This window comes from Poecilia latipinna, unplaced genomic scaffold (genome assembly GCF_001443285.1).
Source record: "Poecilia latipinna isolate Pla-1442-1.1 unplaced genomic scaffold, P_latipinna-1.0 Scaffold1668, whole genome shotgun sequence".
Lineage (NCBI taxonomy): Eukaryota > Metazoa > Chordata > Actinopteri > Cyprinodontiformes > Poeciliidae > Poecilia > Poecilia latipinna.
Window position 1 is genome coordinate 183,945 of NW_015114284.1, and position 14,723 is coordinate 198,667.

The 14,723-nt window shown below is 43.1% G+C and overlaps 2 protein-coding genes across 3 annotated transcripts; both read left to right on the plus strand.

Annotated features, from left to right (window-relative positions):
- Positions 1 to 760: 760 nt before the first annotated feature.
- LOC106964390 (uncharacterized) lies at positions 761 to 2,905 on the plus strand. The gene is made up of 2 exons (XM_015059910.1): positions 761 to 1,149; positions 1,489 to 2,905. The coding sequence occupies exons 1-2, from the start codon at positions 981 to 983 to the stop codon at positions 2,169 to 2,171; spliced, it is 852 nt and encodes a 283-aa protein (XP_014915396.1). The 5' UTR covers positions 761 to 980; the 3' UTR covers positions 2,172 to 2,905.
- A 2,474-nt stretch (positions 2,906 to 5,379) lies between these two features.
- Positions 5,380 to 13,986, plus strand: LOC106964386 (sodium/hydrogen exchanger 2-like). Of its 2 annotated transcripts, none has more exons than XM_015059902.1 (13): positions 5,380 to 5,673; positions 6,964 to 7,186; positions 7,352 to 7,592; positions 7,668 to 7,918; positions 8,592 to 8,809; positions 8,883 to 9,079; positions 9,158 to 9,247; positions 10,437 to 10,507; positions 10,658 to 10,792; positions 11,190 to 11,286; positions 11,374 to 11,493; positions 12,122 to 12,185; positions 13,732 to 13,986. In XM_015059902.1, the coding sequence occupies exons 1-13, from the start codon at positions 5,436 to 5,438 to the stop codon at positions 13,914 to 13,916; spliced, it is 2,130 nt and encodes a 709-aa protein (XP_014915388.1). In that variant the 5' UTR covers positions 5,380 to 5,435; the 3' UTR covers positions 13,917 to 13,986. The 2 variants fall into 2 exon arrangements, with proteins under 2 accessions (XP_014915388.1, XP_014915389.1); XM_015059903.1 differs by having other exon boundaries at positions 11,377 to 11,493.
- The last annotated feature ends 737 nt before the right edge of the window (positions 13,987 to 14,723 follow it).

Below are 14,723 nucleotides of genomic sequence, written 5' to 3' on the forward strand. Positions count from 1 at the left end.
TGAAAATGGTGCCTAAAGCTATGACACACACTTAACTTAGAGGTGTCTGCAGATCTTGATCGTGTATTTAGGAGGTAATTCAGTCAATTTATTGAGATGTGTTGGACGTGGGATGCTATTAAAGTTGTAGGACATCAAGGACTGGAGTTGAGACATCAGATCAAAATCAGTCTGTCAGAAGCAAGGACACCATATCTCGCCTCCAGTCCCTCTCACCACCAGCATCAAAGACACAACGACAAAGATGGATGGGATCAAACCGGTGACCCACTGATAACAGGACAAACTCCTACCGCCGTCGCCACCAATGCCCTGGCCTTGAGGAAGCGGCACCAAGCTCTTTGGCATTGACCCAACACACTGACATTAGGTAAATATCTCCAGTAAAACACGGAGGTGTAAGATTTACATTTGAAACAGGTTTTCTGCGACGAGTAGAGGATAGTTTTACCATACTGATGGGCCAATGTGCCTTCAAACTTTGAGCGAGAACCTTCTTCTCTCAGTCAGAATGTTAAAGGTTTGTGGAAAAGACTTCTAGCATTTTAGTGATCCGAGGAGCAGCACTAAGGCAGCAAACCATTGGGCAAAGAAGTTCATTGAGATCATGGGGTGACCTCCCAGTCTTCAGCTGACTGGAGATGGAGCTGAAGCTTTAAGCCAAGAAAGAAGCCAGTTCCTGTACAGAGCGGGGAATCTCTCTTGAAGAGGACAAACTAGCTATCTTTGTCTCCATTCCTGCTTAAGTGCAAATGTACTGATCTTATTTTATTTTATTTTATTTTTTTACTCTGTGATGTTTGGCGAGATATTAATAACGGAAGTGAGAGGTGGGGGCTGACTGTTCTCAAATGCAGAAGTGAAACAGGGCAAAAGAGCTGCATCATTACACTTGCGACGTAACACCGCCATTAAGATTTGAAATTGTTGCTTGAAATAAGCCGAAAGGACGGTGCAGAAGAGAGGATATTCCTGGAGTCATGCTGGCTGAAGGTTTTCTCAGATTAATGTGCTACAGGGAGGAGAGGAAGTTCGCCACAGCTTCCAAAAGGAAAGGATATCAGACGAGCACGCGATGCGCCGACCCGCTCAGCTGTGCTGTCTCCGAGCCGAACTTTGTCAACCCACAGATACATTTAGCCGAAGAAGGTGAGTAGACTCGTTACTACGGTTTCCTAGCAGCATTGTTGGAAGAAGAATCCAGCAATCTAAAAACAGACTACACCGCTTTCATCTTGTGTTACTTTATCTTCTAGTTGCACTGCTTCAGTAGGTCTGTGGTGCTTCCTCTTTTGCCAGATAAGATCTTCCCAACACACACTAGCGGTTTTAAGTTGCTTCTGGCAATATCCACGGCCTCCTTACTTTTAAACTGCACATCTCTCTAAATTTAAGGCACCGAAAGCTTAACATTTGAAATTTGGTAAGTACAGGTTAAGGGAAAATGAATGCTACACTGGAATCATTCACTGTGTTTTCTGTGATCAGAGTCAAACCAGGAAGAGCTGGACCCCAACAAACCCCAGGGACTGAGAGTGGTCTCTGAGCCTCCAGGCCTCCTGATTCCTGGGTGTTCACCGGCAGCCGCCCTGCCACCCATCTGCGTTGAAGACTGCAGCCTCCTGGAGCATTACCCAGACCTGCAGGTGGCCGACTCGGGCCGCATCTCACACAACCTCCCCAGAACCGTAGCCAACCAAGAGGACTTTCACTTTCAGCCTAACGTACCAGAGGCGTATCTCCAAACGGAGGCCAAACCGGAGTCCATCCCAGACCAGGGGTACCTGGTGATGGGGGCGAGCGAAAACATCAGCTTGGATCTGCCCGGCTTGGAGCCCATGTCCAACTCTGTGTTGAATGGGCTGCTGGAGAAACAGCTGGAGGAGGTTTACATGCAACACCTGACCGACAACTTAGCCCGATGCGACTCCCACTTCGGACACAGCCTTCTGCACGGCCTGGGTCCGCCACCGCAGCCCGGATGCCAGTCGCACGGGCCGTACTCACTGGAGGCCAGTCTAGAGGAAGGATCCAGGGGGGACAGTGGCGATAAAATTAGCTATCTGAACACCCACAACTTGGTGCCCTGCTCATCTACCTTCAGCTCTCCTATGCTGAGGATTTCAGAGGTGGACAATCCTCAGCTTCAAGGGAACAATCCATCAAAGTAATAAAAGTCATGATACACAATTTCTTTTTAATATTTGTGCCTGACATTCAATTTTTTAAACCCCTACGCTGTATGTAAAGGGATTGTATCAGTGTGTTTTATGATGCAAAGCCTTTTTCTTGCCCACTGAAATGACGCCTGGATCAGAGCAGCTTCCATACGCCATCTGCTGTTTGATTCTGGTATTACATCTATGTCAACTTACAAGACATTGAATGAATTGAATTTCACAGGCATTGCTAAATTAAATTAGGATATATTTCAGTCAGTTGTTGCTTGCTGTTTTTATACATGAATAAATCATCACTTTTTTCAACTTTATCTTAGTAGCCGCACATATTTTGCTGACTGAAATTATTTATACACCAAAAAGATGGCTATTTGGGGAAAAATTGTGGTTGAGAACAAGAAAGTATAAAGGAAGTCGCTCACTAATTCAATATCATAGATCAACACACTGAGCTCATGTTTACATGTGGGATCACATTATTATTACAAACTTCAAAAAGTACATGTAAAGTACAGCATGCCTTTTTTGACAGCATGTTTTACTCTGATAACATCCAGAGCAATTAAACTGACTCCACATGTTGACTATTTAGTCAATTAAGTCCACCTGAGTGTAATTTGATCACATTTTGAGTACCGCTTTTCTGTGGAGGCCTCAGGGGTTTAGATGTGTGAGATAGGCCGTTTTGAAGTTAAGGATTGAGTGAATAAACAGATTTACAAGGACAGGTAGTTACCAGGTAGTTCAGGGAGAAAATTAGGCTGTAAAACAAGATGAGTTTACATTTTAATCCATTATCTGTAACAAAAAAAGACTACAGCTTAGCTGCAACCCTACCAACACATTAGTCTTCTAGTAAAGACACTGCTTCCTATGGAAGATGCATAAAAACAACCTTTAAGAACAGTTGTGTACTTCAGATGTTGTTTTATCAATCAAATCAAAGTAGTTTTTACCTGTAAGTTGACAAATGACATCAATGTGAAAAGGTGTTCCATATTATTTGAGTTTAAGGATTCCTCATCAAATTACAGTGAAAGGTATTTATACTCTTTTTTAACAGTTTTAATGGGTTTTATTGCTGCGTTCAGGGTCAACCAGCCCTTTGAGGACATTTATGATCTTGATATGCCACAAATTGAAAATGAGTTTGACGTTCCTGTTGTTGATGATCTTCACCCAATCTGACTGAGCTCAAAAAGAGGAATGAGTGAAAAACTCAATTTCCAGAAGTTAAAGGGGCGGCATGATGTAAAATCAACTTGCTTCTCATCATGTTAAAGTGCTCCTTCAGACTAGCTACCAGCAATCAGAAGACACCAGCAGAGCTCATTTTGTACCTAGTTCTCAGAGCAACGCTGGTGAAAACGTCATTAAAGGGTTAATAGAGGAGCCATGTTGTGATAACTTCCTGAAGGCGGAGTTTCAGAAAGAGCAGAAGCTTCTTAAAGAGACAGAGGCCCAACTTCAAGGCGTTAAATATCGAAGTAAAATTTCTTTTAAGTCATGTTTGATATAAATAGTATTTTTTATAACAACTGAAATTGCCATAGTTACTTGATTGTGTTATAAAAATGTATTATAAGCTGGTAGAGACAAACTTCACAGTGCTGACTCAGGGATATTCAAAAATTATGAAAAAAAGAGGTTGAAAACTAATTAAAACCAGTAAAAAGCTGGTTCTAAAGAGTAAAGCTATCAAATTGCTCCTTTTATATCCACTTCAGTGTGTTTTCTCTCTATTGTGTGATGCAACATAAGTGGCTTTTTGGGGTTATCCTGGTATCTTCCTGCTCATCAGAAACATTCAAATCTGAACCACACCAACAGCTCCAATCAGCTGGTTTGAAATTGTAAATGCAAAGCTCTTCTCAGACTCATGAAATCAAACTAAATCTCTCCGAAGCCTCGAACGGTGCATGATTAGAGTGGGCTACAGAAAAAAAGGGAGTTGTGTTCACTGAAACCTGGCGGGCTCCACTTCCAGCCAGCCAGCTTGAATCAAAGCTACCTGCAGAGGACCGTGAGGCACGCCGCACAACCAGGAGAGCAATTATACCAAGACTTACCGCGGATTCGACTGCTTAAGTTAGATTTGTAACCCGCGAAGCCTAAAATCCTCACAGCCAAGTTCTCTGCAGTCAAGGAGACGGCGATCCATTAGCATGCAGCTACACTATTAAAGCCTGAGGCGCTTTACTCCACTGCGCTCAGAGATGGAAAACAGAGATTCGACAAGGTTTCGCCTGTAATTAATGGATTAGACGTGTCTAATCGTGCAACGTCTCTCCAGAGATTGTGGCAGGTAAATCTGTGGTAATCTAAAAATTAAATTCAAAGACAAAGAGTGAGATAATGTTCCCCCCTGGGGGACAAGAGGGAGGAAATCAAGCAAGAGCAAAACAAGTTTTATAGAACAGTGAGAACACGAGGAACTGGTTTGAATTTAGCAGAAGCTCACTTGGCTGCTGTTTTCATCAACTTGTGCTCGCAGGGATGTTTTCAATGGCACACAGTGGCTTAGAAAAGAAGTTATAAATACTTTCTTATCACTTTTATTGTTATCCCAATAAATACCACAAAATACTGTGCTAACATTTTATGGTCAATGTAAATAAAAACCCTGAATGCTCTTCTCTCCACTCCACAATTATGTACCACTTTTTGTAAATTACAGCTAAAAAATATGCAACTTTCCATCTCAATGTCCTGCTTTTAAATGAATGTTGTTGTTTTTTTCTAGTAAATATTAAGTGGAGTATCTTCACTTGTTGGATCTCAGCACCTTGACACTCTGACAAAGATCCAGACTGCTGGGTAGAACATGTTTAAAAATAAAATAATAAAATAAAATAAAATAAAATAATTATTTCTACATAAGACGTCACCATCCCTGTTGGATGAAATCCCAGTCTTTGGGTTTTGGCTTTTTTGGGGAAATAACCTCCCTGTCCTCTGAATCATTTGCTGTTGTAACTCAGGCGAAGCTCTTGCTAATCAACAGGCTGTGACTGCAGAGAACACAGTTAAAACTGCACCGATGGGACAGAAACAAAACAGAGAGACTGTGCACACAGCAGAAGCAGCACCTGCGCTCTGAGCTGTTGGACCGACGTCGCTGCCAGCTCAGGGATTCCTGTGCACATTAGCGTCTGCAGTTTTGGTGAAAGTACACGAGTCGCTGGCCCACCCTCTGTCTCTCTGATCCCTGTCCTATTCTCTGCCTCTCTCCTGTTGTTCCAGCATGTCTGCAGGATGGCAGCACTTTGGCCTCTCCCTCTGCTGCTCTCCCAGCATCTCTGGGCCTGTTTGGCCCTGACCCTCCCGGATGAGCCTCACGACGGGCCCCCGTCGGTGGGCTTCGACGCCAGCCACGTCGGCCCATCTGTGGATCTGCCCGGTGCTCTGAGGGTGTTCAGCTTGGACTACCACCACGTGCAGGCCCCCTTTGAGATTGTGCTGTGGATAATGCTGGCCTCACTGGCCAAGCTGGGTAAGGCCGACAGCAGCGCCTCTGTGACGGACTGTTGAAAACGGGGTGAGGGGGGAAAAACAAAAGAAAAACTCTCTCAAATTCAAGGTGAGAAATGTGAAAGGTGGGGAATATTATCAAATGTCCATAAGATGGCAGATTTGGATGTATGGTGCCAATTCACAACAAATGTCATCTCCAATCATTTCAGTTCATCTGTACATTCCAATTGATCCCAGTTAAACAACAAAACATTTAAAACTCACATAGAAACAACAATTTAACATTATTTTGGTAAATATTGGGTATTTGATCAAGAGTGCATTTAAAGGACTTTGAACTGCCTTGTTCCTGAAATGTGCTATGCAAATAAACTTGATTTATTTATTGATTAGTCATCAGAGCATTGTATAACTGAAAAACTTTGGCAATTTGGCCAAAGCAGCCAAATTACTGAAATTCTGTTAAAATTTCACAACATTCATCAAGAACTACAGTAAAATCAGGCCAGAGTCTCTCCAGGTTTCAGATAAAGGAGAAAAGGAGCGGTCCAATGTTTACCAAATGAAGAATCTATAGACCTACAGCACAGACTGCTGAGAAAGCATGTTTGGAACCTGGCAGATTTCCTCCGTTTTTATCCCTTAAATGTTACATCTAAATTTTAATGCCAGATGGAAATAACCAAAGTAAAAACAAGAAGGAGAAAGCTATCCAAGCCAACCACATCTGAAATAGAAAATGTTAAGTTACCTCCGAAACGTATTGCCTATTTCAGGTCACAATTGGATTTAACTAGTCCACTCAAAAACATTCATTTAGGTGGTTTCTTTATTAATTTCAGCCATTTAGAGGCGGACTTTCTGTTTTTGGATCATTTTTTTGTTGCAAAGTCCACACCTGATAAAAGTCACAAATTATTCTCCCTCAACAATCTTGTGGATAGATTTACCAGAGTATCGCCGACGTTCCTAATTTTTTCTGTCTGTGTCCCCTGGTTTCCCTAGATAGAAATTTTTTTTATTAATTTGAATAATAAACTGAGCTGATAACTAGGATTAACTTAAGTCAGTCTATCCCAGCCTTTCATTACAAAACCATACCCTGTCACATGAGACCTTGTGACTTGATAGCCCAAATCAGTCAAAGTGTAGTTTAACAAATCCTCTGAGTAAATCAAACTTTTTAAACTTCACAGTTTTATTGTTATTTTACAACTAAACCACAAAATAACTTTGCTATTGGTGATATAGAAAGTCAGAGTAATCTGCTGACCCATCTGACTTTCCCCTCTTGGTGTCATCTTCTCAGGTTTCCACTGGTCCGGTCGAGTCCCAGCTGTTGTCCCAGAGAGTTGCGTCCTCATCATGGTGGGCCTGCTTGTGGGAGGGGTGATCTACGGGGTCCGCCACTCTGCTCCCCCTACTCTCAGTGCCGACGCGTTCTTCCTCTTCCTGCTCCCACCCATTGTTCTAGATGCAGGTTACTTCCTGCCTGGGAGGCTGTTCTTTGAAAACCTTGGTACCATCCTCTGGTTCGTACCTCGACTGCTTAGCTTGTGATTAGTAATCACAAGCTTACTAATCACACGTAAGCTTGTGATTAGATTTGAATAAAATTGTTAACATGTTACCCAAGATGTAACTTACAAAGGCCACGAACAGGAGAGAAGAAGACCTTCCTGTTGCTCCACCTGCAGGTATGCGGTGCTGGGAACCCTATGGAACGTGGTGGGCATTGGCCTGTCTCTGTACGGTGTTTGCCTGCTGGTTCCAGACTCTCTGGGTGACATCTCTCTGCTCCACTGCCTGTTGTTTGGCTCATTGATCGCTGCCGTCGACCCCGTGGCCGTGCTCTCCGTCTTCCAAGAGATGCACGTCAATGAACAGCTGCACATTTTGGTGTTTGGAGAGTCGCTGCTCAACGACGCTGTCACAGTGGTCAGTGGTGTTTCCAGACACGTTTTTTTTTTTCTACATGTAGAACCTACTGAAGTGCACTTCTCCACCTCTTAGGTGCTCTACAAGCTCTTTGAGTCCTTTCTGCGGCTGCCTTCAGTGACTGGACTGGATGTACTGGTGGGAGGTTGCAGGCTGATAGTGGTGGGTTTGGGAGGCTTCTTTGTGGGACTGTTCTTTGGCTTGGTGGCAGCTCTCACCTCACGGTTCACCTCCAGAGCCCAGGTCATCGCTCCCCTCTTTGTCTTCCTGTATTCCTACCTGTCCTACCTGACTTCAGAAATGCTTCATTTCTCAGGAATCACGGCGTGAGTATTGATGTCTGTCATCTCAACCCTTTCTAAAGGCTATACTATATCATGATGCGAATTTAAGGATTTTTTTTTTAGATGGGATGTTGGCTGAAGGAGGGGATGGACAGGCTGGATGAATTGGATGATTGATGAGTCATCTGTAGAGAGACATGAATGGAGACTCAGTGTGGGGTACAGTCCTCTCCAGACCCTGTTAAGGACCTCCAAGATGGAACCTGAAACAGAGAGAGGTTAGGAGGAAATCTGGAGGAAGGGATGAGGTTGAAGGCAAGGGACAAGGTGATGGAGAAAGAGATGAAAGGATGGAGCAAGGGATGAAGGAGGGACCAAAGTATGACACAAGGGATAAGGTGATGGATCAAGGGATGAAGGGTAGAGCAAGGGCAGAAGATAGAGGAAGGGATGAAGGATTGAGGAAGGGCAGAAGATAGAGGAAGGGATGAAGGATTGAGGAATGAGGGGGTAATGAGGGGGCCCTGACTCACCCACTCAGGTCGGGTGAGTGAGGGCAGGTGTTGAAAGAGCATTATGGCAGTGGAGTGGATTGAGTGTACTGGTGAATTGAGTTATAGACGGGTCACTAGAGGGGAGTTTGAAGTTTGGTCCTGCTCCTGAACCTGCCATATTAACTAGTAGTTAATAGTATTGTTTTTCCCCAATCCTCCAGCATTGTGACCTGCGCTGTGACCATGAAACAGTACGTGGAGGCTAACGTGTCAGAGCGCAGCAACACCAGCATCCAGTACTTCCTGAAGATGTGGAGTAGCGTGAGTGAGACCTTGATCTTTGTCTTCCTCGGTGTGTCCACCATACAAGACATACACATGTGGAGCTGGCCCTTCGTCTGCTCCACCCTGCTGCTCTGCCTCGTCTGGAGGGCCACAGGTATTTCTTACGTATGAAATCACTTCAGTCTTTAAAGAACGTCTCTTGCTCAAACATCATCCCTATGCGTAAGGCGTTCTCCTGCTCACCGCTGTGGTGAACAAGCTTCGGAGGAATGCCGTGACCTTCAGAGACCAGTTCATCATCGCCTACGGTGGCCTGAGAGGAGCAATCTGCTTTTCTCTGGTCTTCCTCATTGATGACTTCCCAAAGAAGAGGCTCTTCATCACGACCACCATCGTGGTCATTCTCTTTACCGTCTTTGTGCAGGTGAGAAATAAATGTAGTGTATATCACAACAGCTCAAGAAATAGAAGGGGTGATTTTAGATTTTTACCCACCCATTAGGGGATGACCATCAAGCCTCTGGTGGAGCTGCTGGACGTGAAGAGGAAGAAGAGAGCTCTGCCTACAGTCAGTGAGGAGATCCACAGCAGGGTGAGACTTCTTAGCTGCTTAGCTGCAGTTTCCATCTGCAGCCATTTTCACACCTTACACAGATTCTCAGATGCACAACACATGAATGTCCTTTGACCTAATCCACTCCATTGCAGCTCTGGGTGTTAAAGCTCATTGCAACAACCGGAGAAAAACCTTCTCCCTAACTCAAATCTATTGCAGCCTTTAATACAGGGGTGCCCAGGTTTATCGCACCTGGATCCAATGATAGCTTAGAGGCCTTAGAAGAACATTGAAAAGATTGTTACTACCACCAGGGAGAGAACTAAAACATGCAGAATGTCGGCCCTCAAGGACCCACTTTGGGAACCACTGCTTTAACAGGTTTCCTTTCAGTACCGTTCCTTACTTGGCTTCTTCCGTCTTCACATCAGTTCTGATCAGTTCCATCTGTATCAGCTGACGCAGAGCATCCTCACAGCATGATGCTGCCGTCTCCTTGTTTTACCATGGAGTATTTTGTTCACATCTGCCAAAAACTTTAATTTTGGCTTCTTATCAATGCCTTCCTTCATGCCACTTTTCTATAACGGTGGTATTTGTTTAGCATATGAGTGATAGCAGCCTTGTCAACAGATTGTCCCACCTGAGCTATAGATCTCTGCGGCTCTTCCAGAGTTACTATGGGCCAGCTGACTGCGTCTCTTGTTGTCCTGTCTTTGCCTTTAACAGGTAGCAGTTCTTTTAGGGTTTGGGTTAGGCTTCATGACACACTACTTTTCCATTAATAGAAAGTACTCATAGACCCGTCTGTGTGTTGTGTGTGTCTGCTCTACCCTCTGAGACAGATTTGGCTGGATGTTTGTTCCTGGTAAAAAGGAATCATTCATTCATGCTATCACATATTGCTCACCCAAGAGGAAGGATTTCTGCATAGTCAGTGTCTCTATGAAACTGATTTGTCTTCATTAGACAAAGATTTTATCATATTTCTGAATATAAAGTTATTATTTTTTGTCTTAAAATGTACTTTAAGATTGCCTTTGTTTTGAATAAGTACAATATAATTCAAAGGAAATTAATTAAACTAATTAAAATGCTTGTTAACTGACCAGGAAAACCATGTTTAGTCAAACGTTAAGATGAGTGTGTGAAAGTTTGAGCAAAGGCAGATTTTAATAATAATAAGTATGATGTATGGAAATGAAGATAAAACGTCTGCTTTTAGCTCTTAGACCATCTGCTGTCAGGAATAGAAGATGTGGTTGGCTATTGGGGGCAACATTACTGGAAAGACAGGTTAGTTTATCTCATTCCTCCCCCCCCCCCCTTTTTTTTTTTACCCTGGAGAGCTGTTTATTTTTTATCATGTGACGCAAAACAACCACTAGGTGGCAGCAAATAATTCATAACATGGAACTTTTTCCATCTGTGGTTTGTGTTTGTGAGGTTTGAGCAATTCAACAAGAAGTACCTTCGACGTTTCCTCATCGGTGAGCATCACCGGGCTCGCTCCAGCATCCTGAGAGTCTACCAGGAGCTGGAGAGGAGGGAGCAGCAGGGGGACGAGGAGGCCCCACCGCTGTAAGAGGACAGAACTGCAGAACCCACCCAATACTCCTACAGGAGATCAGGAAACTGATCTATTAAGGAATCCTGGTGTAAACCAAGATCTAGGAGAAAAATCTAACAAAAACAAAACAAACAAAAAAAACTGATCCAAGCCTTTTCTTTAAACTGACCTGGTCTGACACTGTGGACCCTATTAGGATACATTTGAACTGCTAACATCTGAACAACTTTTCTGGTTTTTAAGTATTTCACTGAACAAGTTTAAATTTTACCCTCATGAGGCAAATTTACAATCACTATGGTATTCATGGCCATCATTGGTGTTATCATCTAACAGAAACCAAACATCCCCATTTTCACATAAAACCCCAATTGTGCCTGAATTGAACGTTCACGCCTTTCCTTTCAGAGTGGACCCCCGCCCTGGCGGCCGTCCCCTCCTGCCGGAGGAAATGGACAGCATCAGGCGTATTCTGTCCAGAAACCTTCAAAACTTTAACAAGAAGGTAGATCACAAACCCTCCTCTGAGGTTCCTCGTTGCGTCCAGCCAGTAGAGGGAATAAACGTGACAGTGTGTGAAATCTGACCGCAGCAGACTCCAGCCTACAGTAGACACACCTTGCACCAAGACGCCATGGCGATGACGGCCCTGCACAGACATCAGAGTCTTCCAGAGAGACACACCTGCAACAGAAGCACGCTCTGCCCACAGGTAACCAGAAAAAAAAAAAAAAACACATCCAGAGAGGTTTCTAAGAGAAGCCGTTTCAGTTTCAGAGTGCTTTATATATCTGTTTATGTGTAAAAATGACATTTAAACACGATTAAATTAGACCATCAATTTAATGGTCTAAAGAATTAAAGTTTGATTTAATTATTTTTTAATTAAATCGATTTAATTTGAAATAATTTGTGATGGCAATTTATTTAGAAATTAGGAGAATTTGAAAATCAATCGGTTTATGTGTAACAAGGCAGTTCAAAGTGCTTTACATCATAAAAACACAAAAATAAAGTCATAAAAACAACACCATTTGAACAACAGAAAACAAGTAACTAACATTACATTCTGACAAATGCCTTCATTAAAATCATCAGTGCACATCCAATATGTTGGTCAACAATCCATTTATTGTGGCTCAAATGCAAATGTAAAAAGGTTTTAGTCTTTATTTAAAGGAATTCTGTGTTTTTCAGCTGTTTTGGAGTTTTCTGAAAGTTTATTCCAGATTCCTGGTGCTTTATAATCTGAATGCTGCTTCTCCACGTTTGGTTCTGGTTCTTTTTCTGGGGATGCAAGCTCCATCTTTACTTCCTTTCTCTGTTATTTCCAATGTCAGCGGGCGGAAGGAGAGTTCTCCAAGTCTTATAGAGGGAGAGCGCGACTCAGCAGATCTCACACAGGTAGGTGCTGACGACATAGCGGTCAGAAACAGATGCTTAATGCATCAAAAAGTGTTGATCCTTCTTCTACTTCTATCTGAAATGTTGCACAGGATGCCGGTTTTCTTCAGAGTGATTATAAATAAACATATAATAATGAGTTTCAGCTAAAGTACATATTTTTGTAGCTCTAAAACTTTTTTTTTTTTGCATAAATCTGTCTGGATATTTGGCCACTCCACTTCATTCAAGTTGGCTAGTTTTTTTAGGTTTTCATCAGACCTGGGAGGCTTTGTTAAAGCCATTCAGAAAGCTTCATGTAAGTTTGGGAAGTTTTAATCAAATAATATTTACTGAAAGCTAATTCCTCAGAAAGGCCAAGAAATGTCAATGAATCACCAAGATTGAAGCTTGTAACCTGAGAGCTGCTAGAAGACCAGCAGAGAGGCAAATTTAACACCAACATGGACCGGAAGAGAGCTGACCTAGAAAGAATTTCATGCTCCAGAATCGACACCTTCAAGCTCTGCTGAAGATAACAGCGTTCCACATCAACAAGCCGGACGCCTGGGGAGACACGTCCTAAGGTCCAGAGAGACAAAGACTGAGAAACTCTGTGGCAAAGTAAAACCTTCAAAGTTAAGTAAAGTATGACTCCTGTGAAGATTTAAATCATCCAGCTGGCATTTAAGAAGTTCAGAATCTGGTTTGAAAATGAATCTAAAACTCCTGGGCGAGTCTGGATTATTTAGGACATTTTTACTCTGCCCGATAATCAAGCGACTGAGATAAGCACGGAAATTTGCTCTGAGTTATACGATGGTGATTTCAGGGCCTTTAAAACACAGTGTGGATTTGTTAAAACAAAAGCATGAGATTATTTCCTTTTCTGCGAGGGTGCATTCACATCTGCCGTTTAGTCCGGCTTTGGTCAAACTCCAGTTTGTTTGCCTGGAAGGTCCAGGTCGGTCGAGGTGTGAGTGCAAAACCAAACTCTGATGCAGACCAAAACAAAAAAAAAGCTAAGTCTGGTCCGCCTAAAAACTTACGACTGGGCTCAATTCCAATGTTCCAGTGTATGTGTGGATGCGAGCGGACTGGAGACCCCTTCAAGAGCAGGAAGTGAACTATAATGCAAGGCATTCTGGGTAATTACAACCAAAACAAACACAACAGTCTAGCTCTAGTGGTAGAAATGGCTCATGATCTTTTACCAAAGACTAAAGAGAAATCCTACAACCAGCGAAATCTGATGCCACTCCATTTTAGATTACATTTCGAGAAGAAGGAAGTCGCGCTCAGTTTCTTCTTCTGAGGTTTTTATGTCATTTTCTTCAGTGGTTCTTGGTGCAGCGCCGCCACAGGCCAGGAGAGGGAAGACAGCTTTTGCGAAAGGTTTGAATCATTTGACATGGTTAAGTGTGAAAGAGAACCGCACCTGCTGAAAACGGAACAAATGTTGATTCAATTTTGATCCAGTCTGGATTCATTAAAGTTCCTCCAGTTGTCCCAGTGTCTGCTCAATTGTCCTTGTGAAAAATAACTGTGATTTCTCCCCTTCTTGCAGTGTGCTCAGCAAGCCCAAGACGGTCCGAACCCCCTGACTCTGTAGACCCGACTGCTCTGAACCCGACTCAGCCATCGGATCCTGAACCTGCGGAGGAGCAGCGTTCTCCGCTGCACAGGGCGCCGATAGAGAGAGCAACAAAGAAACAACTCAGCTTTGTTCTGGAAAGTGAGACGCGTCAATAAAGGGAGAGAGTGGCTGCGTTTCCATTACAAATGTACGCAGAACTCGGCAATTGTCCGAAAAAAAACAAAAAAACAACACAATTTCTCAATTGCCGTGTTTCCATTAAATAAGAAACCCAATGAAAATCACAGGTGAATTGTTTGTTCAGACAATAAGTCATTAAAAAACACGCCGCACCAACCACTTCCTGTGGCCTTCTCCTTCGTCTTTTCCACTAGTTGTAACGTCCTGTTGTTGCTCATGATCCCTGAGATGCAAAAATAATGTTTCCATTGCGGTTTTGCGAAACACACTAATTTCACACGAAAACCCACCAACTTTTTTTATTGAAAAATGTTTTTTTTTTTTTTTCCAAATTGGCATTTTTCCAATAAGCCCATTTATTTCTGAAATGTCAAATTGCAACATGATGTGGTCGATGGAAACGCAGCTCCTGAGGAAGAAATAGGAGAGTTAATAAAGAACCGGTCACAGCGGTAGCTCTATGTAGAGCTGCTGTAAGGAGTTTATGGACACGTTCCACACAAAGATCTTGAAATGAACGACATGGTTGTATCTTCTTGAGTGTCGCAAGCAAACAATAAAGCTCTACTCATCCTTGATGACATCAGGTGGAGCTTTCAGGCTCATTTATTTCCAACGCCTCTTCATCATAAACACTAACACTCTGTCCACATTCCCCTCGCCCACGGACCCTCATCTTCGCACACTCACTGGTAATCTGACAAGGACAGACATTACTACGTCCCAAAATAACTGGTTTCCCCCCCCCCCCCCCTACCTCCCCTCGTGTTGTGAGCAGATAA